The 21,129-nt window shown below is 44.9% G+C and overlaps 1 protein-coding gene across 9 annotated transcripts in view; it reads left to right on the top strand.

Annotated features, from left to right (window-relative positions):
- LOC135388379 (zinc finger protein OZF-like) overlaps positions 1-21,129 on the top strand; it is a 201,478-nt gene that overhangs the window by 170,165 nt on the left and 10,184 nt on the right. For 2 of the 9 annotated variants that reach the window (XM_064617932.1, XM_064617930.1), the window contains one exon: positions 17,759-17,854. Coding sequence is in view for 7 of the 9 variants with exons in the window: in XM_064617930.1 (XP_064474000.1) it covers positions 17,759-17,790 (32 nt within the window). In the remaining 2 variants the exon portion in view is untranslated. Of the gene's footprint in view, positions 1-7,573; positions 7,695-7,772; positions 7,858-17,758; positions 17,855-18,108; positions 18,389-18,420; positions 18,441-21,129 lie in introns of those variants that run through there. The other 7 variants (XM_064617919.1, XM_064617920.1, XM_064617918.1 and 4 more) reach the window with 7 other exon arrangements.

Genomic DNA, 21,129 nt, shown 5'->3' with positions numbered 1-21,129 from the left:
TCAATTTGCCTAAGAAATTAACAATGAAAGATGAAAGTCATTGAAAGGTTAGCCAGCTGTAGGACTCGAACCCACATCTTCTGGATTGTTCCAGCCTCAGAACATCAGTTCTTTCATGCCAGTTCATCAGTTGCCGCCTGCGTCGATCCCGTCGTATGAATGTGTGTGTGAGTGAGCAAAAATGTAAGAGTGAAAGGAGGATGAGTGAGAGAGAGTGGCTGGTTTGTCCCTTCAGATGGACGCACTCTGGAAGTCGCTGAGAAGGCGTGTTAGCTTAGCTCAATTGGTAAAGCCCTGAACCGGCAATCCAGAAGATGTGGGTTCGAGTCCTACAGCTGGATAACCTTTTCAGTGACTTTAATCTTTCATCGTTAATTTCTTAGGCAAATTGAGGCTTTGTATGTATTTGTCCCTTCTATGTTGTTCCAGCCTCAGAACATCAGTTCTTTCATGTTCATTCGGCTAACGTTTCTGCAACATAGTGTGATTCCAGGGCGGCCAGAGATACATTCGCTTACACGTAACGAAAGTTGCTCACAAAATAAAGCAGAGCAAAGGGGAAAAATCCGTTCCTTATTTCATTCGTCTTTCAATACGCAACACGACGAAATCAACCACTCGTTGCATTCTGATCGCACACTTCGCCATTTTTTCTCGGACCCACCACATCTCCCATACATGACACATGTTTGACATATGATATAATTAATATCTTGTCCTGTTGCTGCCTGTTTGTGTTGCCTTCTCCTGTGGTTTATTGAGACCCCCCCCCCAACACCCCCCAAAGTTTTGGCAACACCCCCTAACTTTTTTCATGTCTATTACTGTTACAATATGACTGCCCTTTTCCTTTTTTTTTTCAACCCCCCCCCCCCCCCCCCCCCTCGACCCCGGCTTGCAGTTCTGGATAAACAATTGGTCTCCCGTATCAATCTCATGGAATGTCATCTCCAGTATTTGACTCTAGTTCGCTAGCGATATCGTTCGCTGAATACTACCGTATTTTCGGGTGTATAACGCGCACCCCTAAAAACGTGCCTAATTTTAAAAAAAGTTCGATGTATAACGCGCACCGCAATGTTTCTACAAGCTTCCGTACTGCCACCAGTATACACAATAAACAAAGACGGTGTATCATACAGGGTGTCCGGTGAGGAAGTCTCATTAAATTTCTAAAAATAGGTTTCACTTCAGAAAATTATGAAACTACTTGGAATACACACACACAGCCTTTTGCCACAGATTCAGGCCGTTTGCATTCGCGTCACACATTAATTAAACTAATTTTGCTAAGTGAACTCGAAAATTAGCCAAGCAAAGGTAACGTTTCTTTTTATGAATTCGGAAGCCAATGGCCATAGCGCACTATTCCAACCGAAATCACAGTTTCTTTTTTTTTTTTTTTTTTTCAGAAGATTAGTACACAAATTTGACAGCTGCAAAACCGTCCCCGTGCGAGGTGCGCTTGCTGATTTACGTTTGCGGAACTTTTCGTTCCATCCAAATACCCTCCCTCCTACACTCTAAAAACAGAACTTCACCGCATAGCACGCTGTGCGCCAACCATTGCCAAGAATGATAGGGTTATCACTTCTGATTCGAAGAGAGATGGGGGCGTACGCCTTTTTGTGGCAATTTTCATATATCCAAATTGCCACAAAAAGGCGTACACCCACCTCTCTCTTCGAATCAGAAGCGATAACCATATCATTCGTGTCAATGGTTGGCGCACAGCGTGCTATGCGGTGAAGTTCTGTTTTTAGAGTGTATGCGAACAAGGACATAAGCACGCCTTCCGCCCTTATCAGCGTGCATACCGTCAGTCCCTAGCCACTGATAACGTCGGTTACCGCGCCCTCGATCGGGTGTGGCTGTTTCCACTTTGTCTCGATAAAGCCAGAGCCAGCATTTGCGCAAACGCAAATTCATGGAGCACGCCTTACCAAGTGACGGTTTTGCGGCTGTCAAATTTTTGTACAAATCTTCTAAAAAAAAAAAAAAAAGTGATTTCGGTTGGTTATAGTGTGCTATGGCCATTGGCTTCGGAATTCATCAAGAAAAGCGTTAACCTCTGCTTGGCTAATTTTCGAGTTCAATTAGCAAAATTAGCTTAATTAATGTGTGACGCGAATGCAAACGGCCTGAATCTGTGGCAAAAGGCTGTGTGTGTGTATTCCAAGTGGTTTCATAATTTTCTGAAGTAAAACCTATTTTTAGAAATTTAATTACACTTTCTCACCGGACACCCTGTATAGGGTGTCTCACGTAACGTGTAAAAAAATTATATTTAAAAATGTACACATCGGAAAATTATGGGGTCAACGATATTCGCCTCCAGATAATTTTGGCCATCGTGTGAGGACACTTTTGTGAATTTTGCGCCATGAGAAGTTTAATTTTCCGAATTAAAGTCCGGAAATTGCTTAGTCAACCTAACATTTTTTTCGACAGATTCGGGAAGCACGGGGTGGGTTTAGCCAACCACGGAAAAATTGATTTCGTGGCACAAAAGTAAGGAGCAGTAAAAAAATTGGGAAAATATCCTTTCGCATCCTGCCAGAGCGTACCGGGAAGTGACGCATAAAAAACAATAGCCCCACCCCTTCGCAATCGGCCCTTCATATCATGCAGGCTGGCCAGCCGTATCACTAAAGCAAAGGATAGAAAAAGCGAAGAGTAGAATAACAAAAGAAGATCAATGCAAAGACCCAGTGAACCTGTCGCTGATAAGATCAGGGCGTTGAGAGTGGAATTAAAGGGGCGGGGCGACTGTTTTTCATGCGTCGCTTCCCGGAGTGCTTTGACGGGATGCGAAAGGCGAGCGACATTTTGCGCAGCCCGAAATGGGATATTTTCCCAATTTTTTCCGCTCCATACTTTTGTACCACGAAATGGTGGTGTACCCGTGGTGGGCTAAACTCGACCCGTGCTTCCCGAATCTGTCGAAAAAATGTTAGGTTGACTAGGCAATTTCCGGACTTCAATTCGGAAAATTAAATTTCTCATGGCAAAAAATTCGTAAAAGTGTCCTCACACGGTGGCAAAAACTCTCTGAAGGCGAATACCATTGACCCCATAATTTTCCGACTTGTAGATTTTTAAATATATTTTTTTGACACGTTACGTGAGACACCCTGTATACATATGCTTTATTTGAAACACATTTAGTCAAAGCTGTTACCGATGCAACAGAGTCGGTGTCATAGTATGCTTCAGTCTCCTAGCTCCGCTTTCGGTTTCGCGTCCCTTGTCAATCACGCGAGCCTTCTGAAATGCCTTGGAGAACGCCTTTAGGAACACCATGCAGCCTTTGAGAACGTGTTGTTTGTGCGTTCCTTTGTGCTCCTTGTCTCAGGTTTTTCGTCGTTTTACGATGTACCAGCTCGCCTGTGCCCTAGCCCTTTTACCGTTCTGAAATGAATTCAGGATTATTGACAGCTCAACAGCATCCTTAAGCAGTAACATGTTCAGTGGTTTTCGCCGGTTTTGTGAACTGGCCCAAGAGGTTTGGGAGAAAGCCACAGCACACCCAGCAAGAGGCTAGAATTTGTACGTCACCGACCTGAAAAGGAGCTCTGCAGGAAAATATTTCCGTGTACAACGCGCTCCGTTAGAGAACGCGCAGGACCTCTTTAGAGCACTTTTTTTTATTGTATAACGCGCGTTATACACCGGAAAATACGCTAGTATTTGTCTACTGTTGGTCAGATTCGAGTTTCAGTTTGAGCTTGAATGCAAGAAAAAGAAAAGAGAGACGAGTTTTACAGTTGTCCCCTACATCTTTTCCGCGTCGATGTTTCTGGACAATAAAAGCTGTCGCCTTCTCATTCATTGTTTCATTGCCTTTACAACTCTGCTTCTGCTGAAGATACGATTCATCGACATAGAAAGTATATGACAGAACAACTGCAAAACCTGTCTGACCAACAATAGGAAAACACTAGCATCCAGGTTGAATTGGGAACTACATCCGATGACCCCCAGGTACAGCGAGCGTGAGTTCGGAGCAAGGCTAGTGAGCGTTTGTGTTTTATTTCATTGGCACGAATGCAGAAGGTAGCGTGCTTTTTCCTTACTCCTCGCAATCTGTGCTGTTATAAAAGAACGCGTGTATCATTTTTCTAACATATCGCGTTGTCTGTGCTCCACTGAATAAAAAAGATAGAGAGATGAACAGAAGGAACAGACGCAATGTGCTCAGTACAACCGGTGCAGCGAATGTAATCGCTTTTATGTTCTTCATTGAATGGCGTGCAGCTCTTATTGTTCATTAACATCAATGTTCATTAAAAAGCTTATGTCTCCTAATTTTAACATATCAGGAGGGCGAATTATAGCACTTGGTAGACTAGGATTCGTTTCATTAGCTCTTCACAACGACTGCTGTATTTTGGGGCGCACGGAACCCCGCGGGTCCAATATTTCCGCCCCCGCAACCAGAGACCTTTTTTTTTTTCAGAACTCGAGAATGCCCCACGCGGGTACAAGGTTCTACAATTTCCCGCCAAATCCACACGAAGTGGACAGGAGAAGATTGGTGTCGGCCGTCAAAAGTACGTGGCACAAAATAAGCGACTCCGTGGATTCTATCTGTCTTCTTTTATGCAAATTATCCTAATTGGTTGCCCTATTGTCCGACTCAGCTAATGAGAATTATGCATCCCTTTGCTGCAGGTGCAGCCTTTGCAGTAAAAAAGATTAAAAAATAAAACACACACAAGTGGGGTGCACACGAAGAAAAGATAAAAGAATTGTAATAACGGTGCCATGCCTGCTTCTGCATATGATATTATGCCTTATTGGCCGCTGAGGACCGTATATAGTCGTTCGCAGTTTAAAACGATTGAAATCTGCAAAAGTTACACAACCGATTCTCAAATTTTCGATTTTCATGAAGCCCGCCACACCGCCACATGCACTTTTGACTGGTTTCGATATCGGACGACTTACACAAAAAGTTCACTTTCCCACCGCTACGCGGCCGCGCGAAGCGTCACCTTTAGTCTGTGCTCCGCTTAGGGAGCGACGTCACGCCGCCAGAGCTCCCGTTACCGCTGAAGCAGCGCTATCTTCAAAATTCATTTTATTTAAAATCTAAGCACTTTTCGGACGAAAACATTACCCGGGTAGATTGTCGGGCGATGCTGAACATAGTGGTATCGGTTTCATAGATGGGTTTCGAGGTGCGACCGTCAAACCTACACTCTTAAAAATGAACTGCACCGCATAGCATGCTCCTAGCCAACCATAATCTCGAATGATATCGTTATCAGCCAGCCCTGATTTGTTGAAAACGGGAGGCGTACGCCTTTTTTGTGACACTTATGCTGTTCATAATTGTTACAGAAAAGGCGTACGCCTCCCGTTTTCAACAAATCGGAGTAGATATCGGTATCATTTAAGATGATGGTTGGCTAGGAGCGTGCTCTGCGGTGAAGTTCATTTTTAAGAGTGTAGGGCCGGTTCATCCACAGCCACACTGAAGGAACAGGTGAGAAGTGGTGGGTCATTCCAGGCGAAATGATCCAATGGGTGCGCTCGACCCCCACAATTTTGGTTCAAAAAAATACCACCCATTCCTTACGACAGGAAAAGGCATGTGTCCAAGATTTACTCGAAAATATTTGCCCGCTCAGAATTTACGCCGGGTCAAATTTTGTAAGAATGACGTAAACCATACCGGGAAGTAAGTAGACTAATGGGCAGAATATTGCAGCTGGACAGGTGTTTGTGGTGCAGAACGAGAGCAGGGTTCAAATAATGTGCCAAGGTTAAAATATTCCCGCTTGTTCCACATTTGACTAGTCAAACGGACTGGTCAAATGTGGTGTCCCCAATTGTGGACACCCAATTGGGGACATGTGTGGTGACATGGGGAGGACATGTGTGGTGACCCAATTCAGTCAATGCGCTCACGGTCCGTACGAACCATGTCTGACATAAAAAATATTTTCTCGCGCTTATAGAAAAGTCATTTTTTACTTTTTCTATATGTTTTGCTTTGCATTTCGAGCTATCATCAGCGTACCTTTTTACTGTTGCCCGTCGCTTACTTCATTCTCAAAATTCGCATCGAAATCACCAAACTTTGAACAAAGTTCAAACTTTGAGATTAAATCAAGCAAACACTACTGAGAATTGAATCTTCAAAATAAATTAACTTATGGTATTGGAAGTGCTCAATTTTTCTTTGATTTCTCACTCATCTGGAAAGTATCCTTAGCGAGGCCCAAAATAGGACGAAATAGCCCCTTGATTGGGGTCCGTTTGACTGGTCAAATGTGGAACAAGCGGGAATATTTTAACCTTGGCACATTATTTGAACCCTGTTCTCTCGTTCTGCACCGTAAACACCCGTCCAGCTGCAATATTCTGCCCACTAGTCTACTTACTTCGCGGTATGGTTTACGTCATTCTTACAAACTTTGACCCGGCGTAAATTATGAGCGGGAAAATATTTTCGAATAAATCTCGTACACATGCCTTTTTCTGTCGTAAGGAATAGGTGGTAATTTTTTGAACCAAAATTGGGGGGGGGGGGGGGGGTCGAGCGCACCCATTGGATCATTTCGCCTGGAATGACCCTGGTGCAATCGAGCTGGTGGGCATTCGGCGAGGGCTTCGTTCCTCAAACTCAATGAAAGATTGCCTAAATATACTGAATTGTCAAAGACAAGAAGAAGAATGATGAGGCAGAAAGAAAGTTAAGAAATGATATACCTACTCATCATAACATATATTGCTAGGCATGGCCATGTGGGAGACGTTTAGTAACGTGTAACGTTTCTGCTAATTTAGAACTTCGATGCGGTTTTGAGAACAGCTTGGTTTTTAGTTCTGGTGACATTTATATACTAGTCTTTGTTGTAGTTGTTGTTTTCTTTCTCGAGTGGCTGCATTAGGGTCAGCGCTAATTACTATAGCACGTCTTCTGAAGCACACGACGAGCGTTGCATAAATTTATTTACAGGCGGTAGAAGTGCAAGGGTGCAGGCGAGCTGGTACATTGTAAAACGACGATAAAGCTTGAGAATTGGAACAGAAAAAAGACAACACGACACGTTCTAAACGTGTCGTATTGTCTTTTTCTGTTCCGAGTCTCAGGTTTTATCGTCGTTTTCTACAGTTTATGTCTAAACGCAGATCAGTTTTTTAACCCATCACGGTCCTAAAATTTCATACGTTTAATACTTTCAAAACGTATTTATTCAAAACGAAACAAACATATGAACCGCAAGCATAAAACATCGGAGACCACAAACCAGACATGTAATCTCCACAATGTGGGGAATGGTTCTTGATTAAAAGCGCTGAAACCTCAGTTCCGGGGAGCTAAAAAAAAAGAGAGAAGAGAAACAGACATTTTTTCGACAGTTTTTTAAGCTCCTCGGCACTGAGATTTTAAGGCTTTTAATCATGATCCACCGAACCGCCCAATTTTTAATCATCTTTCTCAGATTTGGGAAGGAGATCGCCACCAGTCCCACCAGTAGACCGTGATCAAACAAGCCGCGCGAATCCGCTAATCGGAACAGAGAATCGTAGCAACTTCAGAAATTTGTTCTGGCAACAATGAGGTAAAAATGGCCCCGTCCTGCGAGCGTCCAGTCCGTCGTATTCGTAGCCCGCCATAGTATTCGATTCTGTATCTATAGAAACTAAGTACTGGTGAGTAACCTGCAGTTAACAATACCGTAAGTATTGGAACGTGAAAAAGCCAAAGGAGAAATGACGATTTTGCTTATTTTTGGGCATTGTTTTGGTAGGCGTCACCATTCCCCAAGTCGGCTTCACCTAGCGCACCGGTGCATTAGGTGAAGCCCACCTTACAAAACTACCATTGTGGCCAGATTGTAGGTAAGTTTCCGCCATGAATGGCGAAATGTAGCAATTTGGTAACAGGTGAAGCCCACTTTACGGAGCCGCTTGTGCTGCTTCGTGTCGTTTCCTCCCCCTTTTATCCTTTGTAACATTATGTGCATTTCTATTTCGCACGATTTCTTTCTCTTTTTTGTTTTCGTTTTGGACCTTCCTTTTCTGCCTTTTTTTGTACTACCACAAAGAATTCCCTGGGGGGCGGGGGGGGGGGGGACAGAGGAACTTACAACTAATAGGCAAAAGACTAGCATGAGGGCAATCGAAAGCTCGGATATGCAGACGGTGATGAGGTTGAAATCACTATTATGAGATAACAAGGGGGGTGGGGATATATTTATTAAGAAAAAAAGACGGAAAGGTTAGCTCAACCGGGAAAAAGAAGGAAAGGTTAGCCGGGTATAGTTCTTGACTACCTAGCTGTGAGTGAAGAGCCGGAACTCCCCCCGCCTGGCCCCCTTCCCCCGTACCCCCATTTATTTTACTAAGCTCCAATTTTACTAAACTCTTCTTTGCTTTTCCTTGTTTGTGTTGTGGGGTCGTGTACCCCATAACGGAGTGGCACTTTCACCTTGACAGTAATGAATTTATAGCGTGTAATGTGGTGGAACTTGCGCATATGGTGTGGGTTATCAAAGAAAGTATTTATTTACCTCGTGAACGCGACCTCATCTCCGTGGGGTCAACGTCCACCAGCTATAGCCCACCGGTGACATCACGCTGTGAAGGTCGTCAAGGGAAAGGAGCATGTGAGCGCTGGGTTCGGCTCCATGAAAGGTCGTAGCGATTAACCACAACAATAAAAAAGAAAAGCAAACAACAGTGGGACATGCGCCTGTACGTCATGATTGCCGGTCAGGTGCGATACTGGATCACGCGGGGCTGGTCGTTCTGTTTGTCCGTCTGTATGTTCCAGCCTCACGACACACCTTACGGAGCAGCTTGTGTTGCTTCGTATCGTTGTCTCCCCTTCGTATTCTTTGTAAAATTATGTGCATTTTTGGCACGATTTCTCCGTCTGTAACATGGGCGTCCCTGTTACTTTTTTTCAGCGTAGGGCAAAGGATTCCCGAAGGGAGGGTGGGGGGCAAAAACGTACAACCAATAGACCCAAGACAATAGCATGAGGACAATCGAATGCTCTGACATGCAGACGGTCCTCTGATAATGTCCAAATTATTAGACGATATCCCAGTATAATTCTTGACCACCTGCGAGCCTGTGATAAGTCGGTTGACACCAGCATCAAGGTCAACGCGGCGCAAAGAAAGGTAAAACAAGAGGCGGGAAAACTTCCTCCTCTCCTCGCAAATACCGTGCGCTTTTCTTTGCAACAATCAAGTAGGCGGGGCTAAAGCCGAATTTTTACTAATTTTTTAGACTATTTCTGTTTCTATACAGTGCATAGTTTCGGTTGGGTGTGTGGTTATCAGTGGAGGACTTCATATTTCTGTGAAAAAAAGTGAGGTACACTTGGCAGTTTTCAAAGTTGAATTGAAAAAATAAATTATCCACAATTAAAAATTGTCCAAACTCTTCCTCAATCGTCGCAAAAGTTTCCAGGAGGTAATTTCCGAAAGTCCGACAATCCTCTGGGGAGTACGTAGCCATTTAGAATATTTTATCACCTTAGGTGAAACACCCTGTATAGAGGTCTTGGATGGTACGTTTGATGACTCGTGAGGCATACCTGGCTGTTTTGCCTGAGTCATTGCCAGAACAATCGACAAAGCCTGTAAAGTGCAGTTGTAATGATAATTTGCAAATCGTTGTACTTTTGACAAATCACGAAATAATTGTACTTTCGACAAGAACAACAATAGAAAAATGAAGAAACACGCTATCTCTCACTTACTTCTATAAATTTATCTTACCGCATTCATTGAAAGCATCAACAAGTATTTCAGTTTCTGGTGCTGTAATGTCAATTTCTTTTTCGCCTCAAGGTAATCAAGAACGCGAGATTGCCTTCGCTATCCGCGCTACAACCTCCACCGTTCGTCGGATTACTTGGACGACTCATTTTAATGAGCATGTCAATGGCTTCCATTTTTATATTTGTCGCACTGCTCAATCTAGAACTCCATACACGGTAGTGCTCTCCTGTAGGTTAGGTTAGGTTAGGTTAGACGTTAGGGTATGTTAGTTATACGCTGGGTGTAGTGCCCGTCACGGGACACACAAACTTCATGTTGAGATCCATAACTTAAAAACCCGAGACTAGGGGACAAAAAAAAAACGACAAACACAGACAAGGTTCTCAATGGTTCTCTTGAATTCAACTCTTCTTCGTTTTTTTTTTTTTTTTTTTTTGTCCCTTAGTCTCGGGTTTTTAAGTTATGGATCTATACCACCAGCTCGCTTGCTACCCTCTCGTTTCATGTTGTGGTTAACTGTTGCGTACTGCAGATTCATGTGTGTCCCGTTGACCCCGCGCAGGTAGCTTATGCACTTGTAGTCTTGTCATTCGTCTGTCGCTACTTTCGTGCCCGGTGCGACGCTCTGCCGAATGAGTGGGCCAGGTGTAAAGAAATCAAGAGCTATACTCAGATATCGTCAAAATGGTTTGAACATTATCAGAGCATTCGATTGTCCTCATGCTTGTCTTGTGCATACATGTCCTGTGTTTATCTATTGTACGTTCTAACCCCCTCCCCGTGAATGAATTACTTTGCCCTACGCTGAAAAAAAGTCACACGGACGCCCATGATACAGACGGAGAGGCGAAAAGAAGCAACGTTGCGGTCACTGTCCCGTAATGTTCGTTTTTTTTTTTTTTTTTCCGCTCACTTGCATAGTACACAAAAAGCAAGATAAAAATGCACAAGTAAAGATACAAAGGAAAGAGCAAAATAAAAAATAAAGAAGAAAAGAAAGTGTGCCAAAAAATACATTTTTTTTTACAAAGAATACCAAGGGGAGAAAATGACACGAAGCTACATTAGCTGCTCCGTAAAGTGGGCTTCACCTGTTACCAAATTGCTACATTTCGCCATTCATGGCGGAAACTTACCTACAATCTGGCCACAATGGTAGTTTTGTAAGGTGGGCTTTACCTAATGCACCCGTGCGCTAGGTGAAGCCGACTTGGGGAATGGTGACGCCTACCAAAACAATGCCGGTGTTTCCCCATTGCTGAGGCTTGTTTCATCATAGGTTTCGTCCACCGGCTAGCCTGCGTTTATATTGCGTACTATTTTATCGTTTTTTAACTCTGCTAGTCGAGGCTAGACTGGCCACTCAAAATAAACGTTGTTTTCGAAGAGATACCCTCAGAAATTCCGAAAATGTGTGTCCCGGAATGAGGGAGAATTAAGCGCGAGGACATGTGTGGTGGCGGCCCCTGTTGGAAGCGCATGCCTGCATCCACCTGGGTCGCATCGGATCGCATTGCATTGCATTCCATTGCATTCCTTTACATTGTAAGCGCATACCCAACATAAGCGACGAATTGTGCTTTTTGTGTGTGTGCGCGTTTTGTTTCTTTGGTTTTATTATGTTTTTGTACTTGTGAACCTACTTTGGGATCTGCCGTGCGTCAATTAGGTGCACGGTACTCTACCCTACTGACATGGAAAGCAGGATCACATGCTTGATCGTTGCTTTGGCAGCGTACTTCCTGCAGTTTTCTTACGGTGATCTGGTCTTTTAGCTCTGTATACAAGCCCCTTGGATTGATTGATTTCTCGGGCGATACAATCAGCTCGTTCGATCTCTGAGAATATCGACGACCTCCGGATTTTAAGAGACCACAGAGTCCAACAGCATATTCGCAGCATATTTTGCAGCGTAAATTTTTCAAAATTAAATACCAAACTCGTCAACCTAATAAGTGATGCACTGTAGCAATTTAATAGGTGTCAGTTAATTGTGAATTGTCTACATTGTCACAAAATCGTAGTACTTGCTGTTTATAGCTAATCACAGGTCAATTATTTGTTGCTCAACTCCTGTATACACCATTTTATTTTGCATGTGTATATATTTTAAAATGTTAAATGCGGCACAGCATTAAATTTCAGGGCTGATGGTTGAAAACACGTTTTTCTCTCTTGCATTTAGGCATAACCTAATAAGAAATGCGTGTTGATCATTAGAGGAAGCTCATCGTATGCTTGTCACGGAATATTTGTTCCGCAAAAACAGTACAGGAGTGAGCACTGACCTACACATTGTCCAGCCATTCAAACTAGACAAAGTGTAAATATTACAAGAAGGAAAACTGAAGCAGTGTTCCAAAACTACAACGAAAGTTTCGTTACTAAGCGTCTCATGGGTGCATCTACCATTTAAAAAAAATTGTTTCTTCACTTCCTTTCTGTTTTTTTTATTCTTCATTCCTTTCACCGTTGAGCATCTTTGCCATCAACCGAACCTGTTCACAGCCAAAGCTGCGTGGATGAACCAGTCAAGAAGCAGGCTCGTTGAGTGGCAAAAACTGCTTATTGTGGCAAGAAAAGGTTAAAATACGCGATGTGGGCATCAAACAATGAGCTGAATAAGAAAGAGCATCGAAATAGCGAGGTTAAATGAGTGAGCTGTGCATCCCGCTTGCATGCACTGAAACAGGCGGTAATCATGTGGTCCTACTTTCTCTGTGAAAACGACAGCAGCGTGCATCTCTCCAGTGGTGGAGCTCGCGCCCAATATTGCAACCAGTGATGGAGGATGATAGAAAGAGGAAACACAAAGTCAACTTCTGCACTTCCAGTGCTGAACCGAGAATGCAATGTGAAAGCGGCACAATATACCACCGTTGGTTGTGAAACATTGTAAAGCATTCCCATATATCAATATGAAAAGAGAAGAATAACCAGGCACCCTGTGGCGAAATTAGTTAACCTCTTCACAAAAACAAAAAGATATTCTCCACGACGCATTTGACGAAGTCCACTTTCTGGGTCTGTGAAAGTTGACTCTTGTTGGCATATGTGGGAAATGTGGAGCGGGGTACTTGATAGATGTTCATATTCTACGGCAGCACGAAACATAAATGGAAGGAGACACAGGAAAACAATCTGCTAACTATGAACTAACAAGGAGTTGAATGTATGAACATGTAGGCAGGCTTCATTTTAGGCGAGGGCTGAAACCCAGACAAATATCGGTTTGGTTGTGGTTCACCTCTCAAACACCTCGAAGTGTTCGGTTCTGGTTACTGGCTTTTTCCGCTTTATTGGTTACGGTTACCGGCAGTCGAAATAAGGAAACCAGTTTATTTTTGGTTCTTGCCACGAACATGTGTGCATGGCCTATGCGCGACCACGTGATATAGGCAGGACTCTGATACAGGGTGTCGAACCGCAAGAAGTACAGGTTCACGTTGCTTGGATTTTGTTCAGTTCTGGTTTGCCCACGCCAAAAATCGAACCGGTTTGCATCCCTGAACCGCTTCGGGAACCGGTTCAACGCTTGCATTTTATATCTCCCATAAAACTGCTTTTATCTGGAAATGCATGGCAGAAAGCTTACTGCTGTTGTCTGCATTGACATTTTTAGTGGTCAGACACTCCCTTTAGCGAGCGAAAGGACAAATGGATGGATACTTGCGAATAGTGTCTGTGCTGATGAAGCGGTGCAGTCCTGCTATTTTCTGTTCCCAAAATCTCTTTTTCCACACGCACAGCGCCAGCAAGATACACCTAAAGGAAGCCTAATAAGATGGACAGCATTTTACATAGATGACGGTACTTGCGCAATGCGAATCGATCTGAATCCGTACTGAAGCATGTTGAAAATAAGTCTGCCACCATTGCGCTATCGAGGCTCATAGCAGTGTAGCAGTTAAACCGCATCACAAAGGCAATGTGTCACGAGACAATTGCACTACCAGTAAGCAGAACTACATTTACTTTTCAAACCACCACCAGCCAGTAAACCAGAAATATCCCAGGGGTATATCCCCTATATTCCAGATTTCCAGTTCAGACTCTGTTCGGGTTCAACAGTGCCATAAAAATTTCTGCTCCAGTTCGGCGGCGAAAATAAACGGTGGCAAAAATAGTGGTTCAGGTAGGGTTTGGTTCGACATCTTGCTCTGATGTCATCGAAAAGAACAAATTTTAGGTTATTTTGGGAGTAATACACAGCAGTGGTGTGCTGTAACTACGCACTTCTAGGACTCAGGGGAGCTGACTTGTTCAGGCATATTCCTCACCTTCCTCAATGTCTGCCATCACCGAGTGTGTAAATTTGGGGGAAGGTACGTGGACAAAGAGCTCTATGATGTAAAAGCCTGAGTGTGGGCACAAACACACAACACCCCTGTGTTCCAGGCTTTGACTCAGACTTTTACATTATGGAGTTCGTGCACCAGCTGGCCTGAGTTTACATCATTTTGTCTGGACAAAGAGATTGCACCTTCTTCAAGCGATGCCCAGTTCCCAGAATGTAACAGGCTGCAAAGGCCGCTGTAAGCGCCTTAATGATTAATTCTCTGTGATATCATACTACCATCAATGCGTGGTCTTGCCCCAGCATTTCTACATCGTGAAGTGAAGCAATTGCGCAGGGGATACAGCACCTCAATATGAATTTGTCGTGAATTTTTGCCAACATATGTTTTACATTTGGATGTTTTATGCCCTGAGGAGAGGCCAGATTTGTTTTATTTGGCATGTCACTGGATGACTGTTTTTGGAAAATTTCCCACCATCTTGCAGAAGGCCTCTCATCATAAAAAATTAATAAAGCTTGATTATGCTGAACACAGTATGTGTCTAGCTTATCATAGCGTGATCAATCATTGTCAATAGCATGGTACATTGCTGAATCTTCATTGCGGCAGTAGCCGAGGGTAAAGTATCCATCTCGTAACCTGAAGGTCCACTTTTCGAAGCTCGGCAGGTGTCGAATTCTTCTTCAGTCGCTCTTCAGTGTGACAGTTGAATGTGACGCCCGAGCATGGCGTCGTGTGACGTGACAACTAGCATATAAGCACTATCTGTGTTAAAGTTTTGGGTCACCCCCGATCATAGGTCGGCGCAATCAGGATCGCAGTGCCTTATCAAAGCCTGATGATCGTGATCATGAGTGCGATCCAAGCTGCATCAACCTGGTAGTGTGGAACCCGCAGCACATGGCCGACATTCAGTGCAGCACTGGGCAACAATTTTTGAGTACGAGTTTGACAAAGACCATGCTGACGAAAACGAAGCTTTATCAAAGTGCCTGTTGATGGCGGGCGGCGGCAGCGAGTGGCCATGTTCAAGTTTAGGCTACTGTCGACGTGCTGAAATGAAGCATACATAACCGACAATTTCCTACAAAATTCCAGTATTGCCTACATGATAATCTCTCAATGTCAGCGTATGTACCCTGACACCGAAGTTGCAGGTATATTGCTTTTGCAGTCAGTATGTGTCTACATGTGACCCGTAAGTTATGAACTGGTAACTGGAATTTTATTTTTCGATTCCGGTTATGGTTTCGGTTCTTGGGTGACCAGAATTTGCTGGTATGTACCGGTTACGGTTCCTGAAAAAATTTCGGTTGCAAGCAGTTTTTAGTTATCGGTTTCACTCCCTGAGACCACTTATAACATACCGCTTATAGTGCGGGACCGTTTATAATGGAGCTTTTTCTGACCCCCAATATTCTTCCTATAGAACTGTAGTTCCCAACCTTTCCGCTCCTCAGACCCCGTTTGGAAGATTGTCGTGAAGTCACCCCCCACCTCGCAGCACTGTCAACTACCTGGAAGCAATGCATAAACACACAAAATGGTTGACCACATTTAAATTCCGTACAAGTGAGCCATTCAACAGCTTGTTTTCGAGTCAGACAAAAAGGAGGAGTCAGATCTGCGCTAGCAATTGAAACACTGGTACGTATTCCAGCTGCCACCAGAGAAGCATTCCTACGGTGTGTAGCTGTGAACGTGCATCATACACTCTACTTTTGCTTTCGTACCTGTTCCTACTTTACAGCGCTGCCTCGGGGACAATCTTGATCACACGATTACACTGTCATATGTATGCCACAACAGGTGCGTGAAACTTACCGCGTTGCTGTCACTGTTCGCCGAGCTTCCGAGCTTGACAACACTTCACAACGCACTCGTCCTGCAATGCCATATTAATGGATACTAACGGGTGGCAGTGCTGCCGTCAAACCCTCTCACCACCTCAGGTGTGTGGGCACGGTGCCCTGGGTGTCATGGTCATTTCTGTTATTCTATCGTATGTGCTCACTACATGCATGGCTCTGAAGAGACTGCAACAGTACGTTCTGGGCACGGGGCATGCCTGCGACCTCCGGTGCGACGTGCGCTGCGTGTACTGAGGTGTGCGTTGATCATGTCGTTGATTGCACTCCTCAGAAAGAAACTGCTAGCTGTTATATGTACTCGAAGGCAGATCAGAGGTCTAAGTGGGTCTAATTCCTCCCTGGTGAGGGACCACTGCCCTAGTACGTAGTGCTGAATGTCCTGCTGGGGGTGTTGTTGTTGTTTTTTATCGGAAAGCTCATGGCCCCTTAGTCTCACATTGAAACATCTGCCTTTTTCCCCCACATAAACTCGGCCACACTAATGGGAATGTACCATATATGGTGCATACAAAATGCTGCATATCTTGACAGCACCCAACATACTTCTTTTTGTGTTGGATATCTGCATCCATTGGATCTTCGACCAACAAAGACAACCTATCTTCAAGACAGCGGCCTACACATTCTTGATATGCATGACTCGAGAACTACTTGAAGAGAAGAAACGTTCAAACTGCTTGTTAGTTGAGAGTTACCAGATTGTGTTGTCATGTCTCCTTCCACCCGTGTTTTCATGCTGCTGTAGAATATGAAAATACAGGGGTTGGCAATATGCCTCCATCATACTCGAGCATTCTGTGAAGCGCTGCGGGACACGATGTACACAGTTAATGTTTGCAGAAAATCATATAAGTACACTAATTTTATAAGTTGAGGTGCAGTTAACTACATTATAGCTTTAATCTGCACACCTAACTAATGCTACAAGGTATTCTGTTACGGAATACTTCTTGAGAATGACACTCGCATGGAGCTGTACTTAACATGTTCTAAGGAACGTGTTACTGTTTCTGGTAACTAAGTAACGACTTCGTTACGTTCTTTGTGCCATTAAACACATAATAAATCAATCAATCAACGTTCTAGAAAATGTAACTAATAACATGCTTAGTTACAAAAATTGGTAACGCATTACTGCATGTTGCTCGTTCCTTTCTTTTATGTTTGCTCACTGCCACCAACCACGACTGCCAGTTATGGTTTTTCTCTGTGCACATGGAGGCATTCCACAAGGCTGAAGCACGCAGAAAAATTCCCAGCGAAGAGAAAAGGATACCAGAGAGCAACTTTTCTCACTACTCGAGTGTCCGTAGTGTTTCAGGACACTCACTCAATGTGTTCTTTGTGTTCCTCCTTTCAAGAATTCACTGCGCTCAGGGTGTCTAGTGCTTTGTCTCTCTGTCCCCTACTTGGGAGCTCATGTCAGCCAGCTTTGAGTACCAGATGCCGCTGAAGTGCAATTCATCATGGATGAGCTGTAGGCTATGCTTTCGTATTTCTGCTGTTTGGTATGCATATGTAACATATTGAAGTAACGAGAATGCATTCCTTTTATTTGTTAGTAATGGGTAGCTTATTTATTTACTATTTTTTTGAAGGAACGAGTAGCATATTTAGTTCCTTTTTTTTGGGGGGGGGGGGGGGGGGGTAACGCATACTGCTCTGCACTCACAGAAAGTAGGGATCGCTAGCTTCTTCTGGACTCCAGGTCCAACAAAATGCTGATCTTATGCATTGTCATCATGAAGAGTGTTTGCTTAAAATGGTGAAACGCACACTGCAATTCGAATTGCGATAACATAAATTTATGTTCACATATTTTATTTCCTTACAGGCAAGAATTACCTGATCTGCATTAGAAGATAGCTGGAAATAACATTGCTGATTCAGTGGGAACTTTTGGAAGCATGAATGGATAGCAATCACGTAGGTAATTTCTTGTTTCTTTTGCATGTTGATCAGTACAAATGTTACACGACACCCTACACATAGTAGAGCCTTGTAATCTAGAACCTACTAGCCTTGTTGCATGTAATGAAGATATTAATATAGCGGAGAAGATTGGCTGCAGACACCCATGCCTTTCTCTCTGTCTCTAGCGAGGACAGTGATACTGAATAAATCGTTGTAGTGAAAAACAATATTTGGCCATGCAGTCATGCACACATTGGATGCTTACTGCAGGTTGCACCAACGATGCTCAACACAGAACAGAGTTCACACAGCTAGCTGAGCTCAGTTCCAGTTTTCAAGCATTGCACCAAACGCGTTCAACACTAACGTCGCCCTCGAACTCAGCTCAAACCTCCACTCAGCGGAACCGTCCTTGTCAACCACTCGGGGCAGAGCCGAGCTCATGCCATCAGCTGTTTCGCCGGTTATTTGTTGTGCGGAGACGACAACAAATGGTTTTCAGTCATTAGTGCAAGGAAGAATAGTGTCAGCGTTTCTTCTGCAGATACAGGCAAGAAGGATGGGCATACGATTGGATTTTCAATATCTCTTAGCAATTTTGTGTGAGTGGCCATGTTGATTGCTGTGAGGTGCTGTTTGTGTGGTCAGGTTTTGGGAGCAGGTTTGGGGTGGTGGGCTGGCATAAAGGGACAGTCACATTTTTCCCACTTGATTTAAAAAAAATAGTGTTATTTTATTCCACTTGGACCACTGACCACGGCATCGAAAACCCCACGCAAAATAATGGCGTGGCTTGACTGTTATGCGATGGAATACATGACAAGTGCAGACGGCAGATGATGAGACTGTTCCAGGAATTCTGGAACGCTCTCAACATCTGTCGTCCGCCCTCGAGAAAATGTCACTTCCCAAGAACCAATGAGGGCGCAACCTTAACAAAACAAATGTTGAGGCCGTGCAGTCACAACCAACAACCATTGCGACCCCCTGTGGTTCGAAATTTTGACGGTACAGAATACCATCTATTAAATAAGAAGGAGGAGACGTCCGTAAGGGTGGAGTGCCTAGTGTTTAATGACGGAGAAAGAACAATGGCGGCAGAATGCCTGCACCGCGAGCCCATGAGATGCGGGCCAGAACCCTTAACTTCTTTTACACTCCCCCAACAAGAAAGTGAAGAACCGATGACGGTGCAACGTGGTCAACGTGGCTTGCGGTCAAACTAGCCTGCTTCTAGTTTGTGGAGCAGCTGGATTGGTCGATTTATGGTGTGACCGTCAGGCAGCTTCAGCCTGCATGAGCGGACACATCTGTCTCTGCTGACCCTCACGTCTTGGACTCTGGCAAGTGGCCATAGCACGCGGGACTTCTCGTTAGAGACAAGGACAATGTCTCCTATCTTCACAGTGTCAGAGGCGAGAGGTTTGTAAATATGTGCGGATCTCAAGTACAAAATGTACTCCTTGATCCACCTGCTACGCAGTAAGTTGGTCATTCTCTCCATGTACCTCCAGCGCCGTCTCAGTTGCTCGGAGGTCGACTCGTTCCCAGTGGATAGCTCTTGTGACGGAATTGATGGCAGAGCGGTGAGCCTCTTGCCTACCAGAAAGTGAGCGGGTGTGATGACGGCAATGTCATCTGGATCTTCCGATGCGTATGTCAGGGGCCGGGAGTTAAGGACTGCCTCAAGCTGCACGATAACTGTTCCTAGGGCGTCGTAGTCGAGCGTGCTTCTTCCTAGTATTTTGCGCAGGCATGTCTTGATGCTGCGGATGAGGCGCTCCCAAAATCCCCCCCCACCAGGCTGCCCTTTCCGCAATGGACTTCCAGGTGACCCGGTGGGAAGAAAGTAATCCGGTCACCTGGGAGAGCGCTGCCAGGCTTAGATCCCGTTGCGCTCGCTTGAACGTCCGAAAATTGTCGGAATACACCGTTCGTGGAAGTCCTCGGTGAGATATAAATTTCTGGAAGGCTTGTAGAAAGTCGTGCGCCGTCATTGACTTCGTGAGTTCAAGGTGAACGGCTCTCGTGATGGCACAGGTGAATATCAACAGGTAACACCTGCCGGCTTCATCTCCCTCGGGTGATCGGAAATGCAGAGGGCCGGCATAGTCGGTGCCCACTGTCTCGAACGGTGGCGAAGGAAGCACCCGATCCCTCGGAAGTGGTGCAGTAGGTTCCGAGCAGGCTCGTGCCCTCTCTCGTCGGCAAACAAGACAGAGGTGCAGGACCTTCCTCACAACCTGGCGGCCACGTATTACCCAATAACGCTCACGTAAGTCCGCCAAGGTTTCCTGAACGCCAGCGTGAAGAAGTCTGACGTGGGTAGACGACACCAGCAAGGCAGTGAAGTGGTGGTCTGCGGGAATGATGATCGGATACTTTAAGGGTTCGGAATCTCGGCGTGCTCATTCACGGCAGCTTACTTCAGTTTCGATGAAGTCCAGGAGCGTCGAAAGCATGTCAGCAGTAGCACCAGTAGCATCCTGCCCTTTTGACTTGCAATACTCGAGCTCCAGCTGCCTGGGAATCTTGCGCAACAGTGCCTGGTGAATAGCGACAGAGTACTGTGCCGTTTGCACTCCCAAACTCTGAAGATTCCGAATGCAAATGGATACCGCATCGTGCAGAGTTCGCAGCCCCGCCACGTCATCCATAGACTTGGGACCTTTGATGTCGAAAAGAGAGTCTAGATGCTGGCTGATCAGAAGGTCATCCCTACCAAATCGCTTCTTTAGCATGTCGACTGCTGTTGAATAATTCGCGTCGGTGATCGCCAAACCTGCGATGGATCGAGACGCCGGTCCTGTGAGAAGAGACACCAGGTACTTGAGCTTCGTGACAGCCAAAAGTCGGGGGTTGTCGTGTATGCTCGCACGAAACTGGTCCCAAAATCCTTGCCACATGGAGACATCACCATTAAAACTATCGATCCTTAGCTTCGGCAAACTTGCTTCGTCGACCGATACATTGGGGGTGTGCAAGGAGTTGGCGGTGTCGCCCGATGACTGTGGCTGTGGAGTAGCACTGGCTGTGCTCGACGGTAAAGCAGGCGATGGCAACACGATTGAGGCCAGAGCGCTTCTGACAAGCACGGTAGTTTCTGTTATAGGCTCAAGATACCTGTCGCAGTCGTCACATTCGGCTTCCAGTAAATCCTCAGGGATGACAGCCTGGATCTCGCGGTTCAGTTGCAACAGGGTATTCGCTTTGCCTTCCAGAAAGCTGTATTTAAAATTGAGCTGATCAACGTTGAGCGGCGTCGCAGCCAAAATAGTCTTGATGTCGGAG

This window comes from Ornithodoros turicata, chromosome 3 (assembly GCF_037126465.1).
Source record: "Ornithodoros turicata isolate Travis chromosome 3, ASM3712646v1, whole genome shotgun sequence".
In the NCBI taxonomy this organism is placed as follows: Eukaryota; Metazoa; Arthropoda; class Arachnida; order Ixodida; family Argasidae; genus Ornithodoros; species Ornithodoros turicata.
The sequence above is the reverse complement of the archived record's forward strand: the minus strand, read 5'-3'. Positions and strand labels throughout refer to the sequence as shown.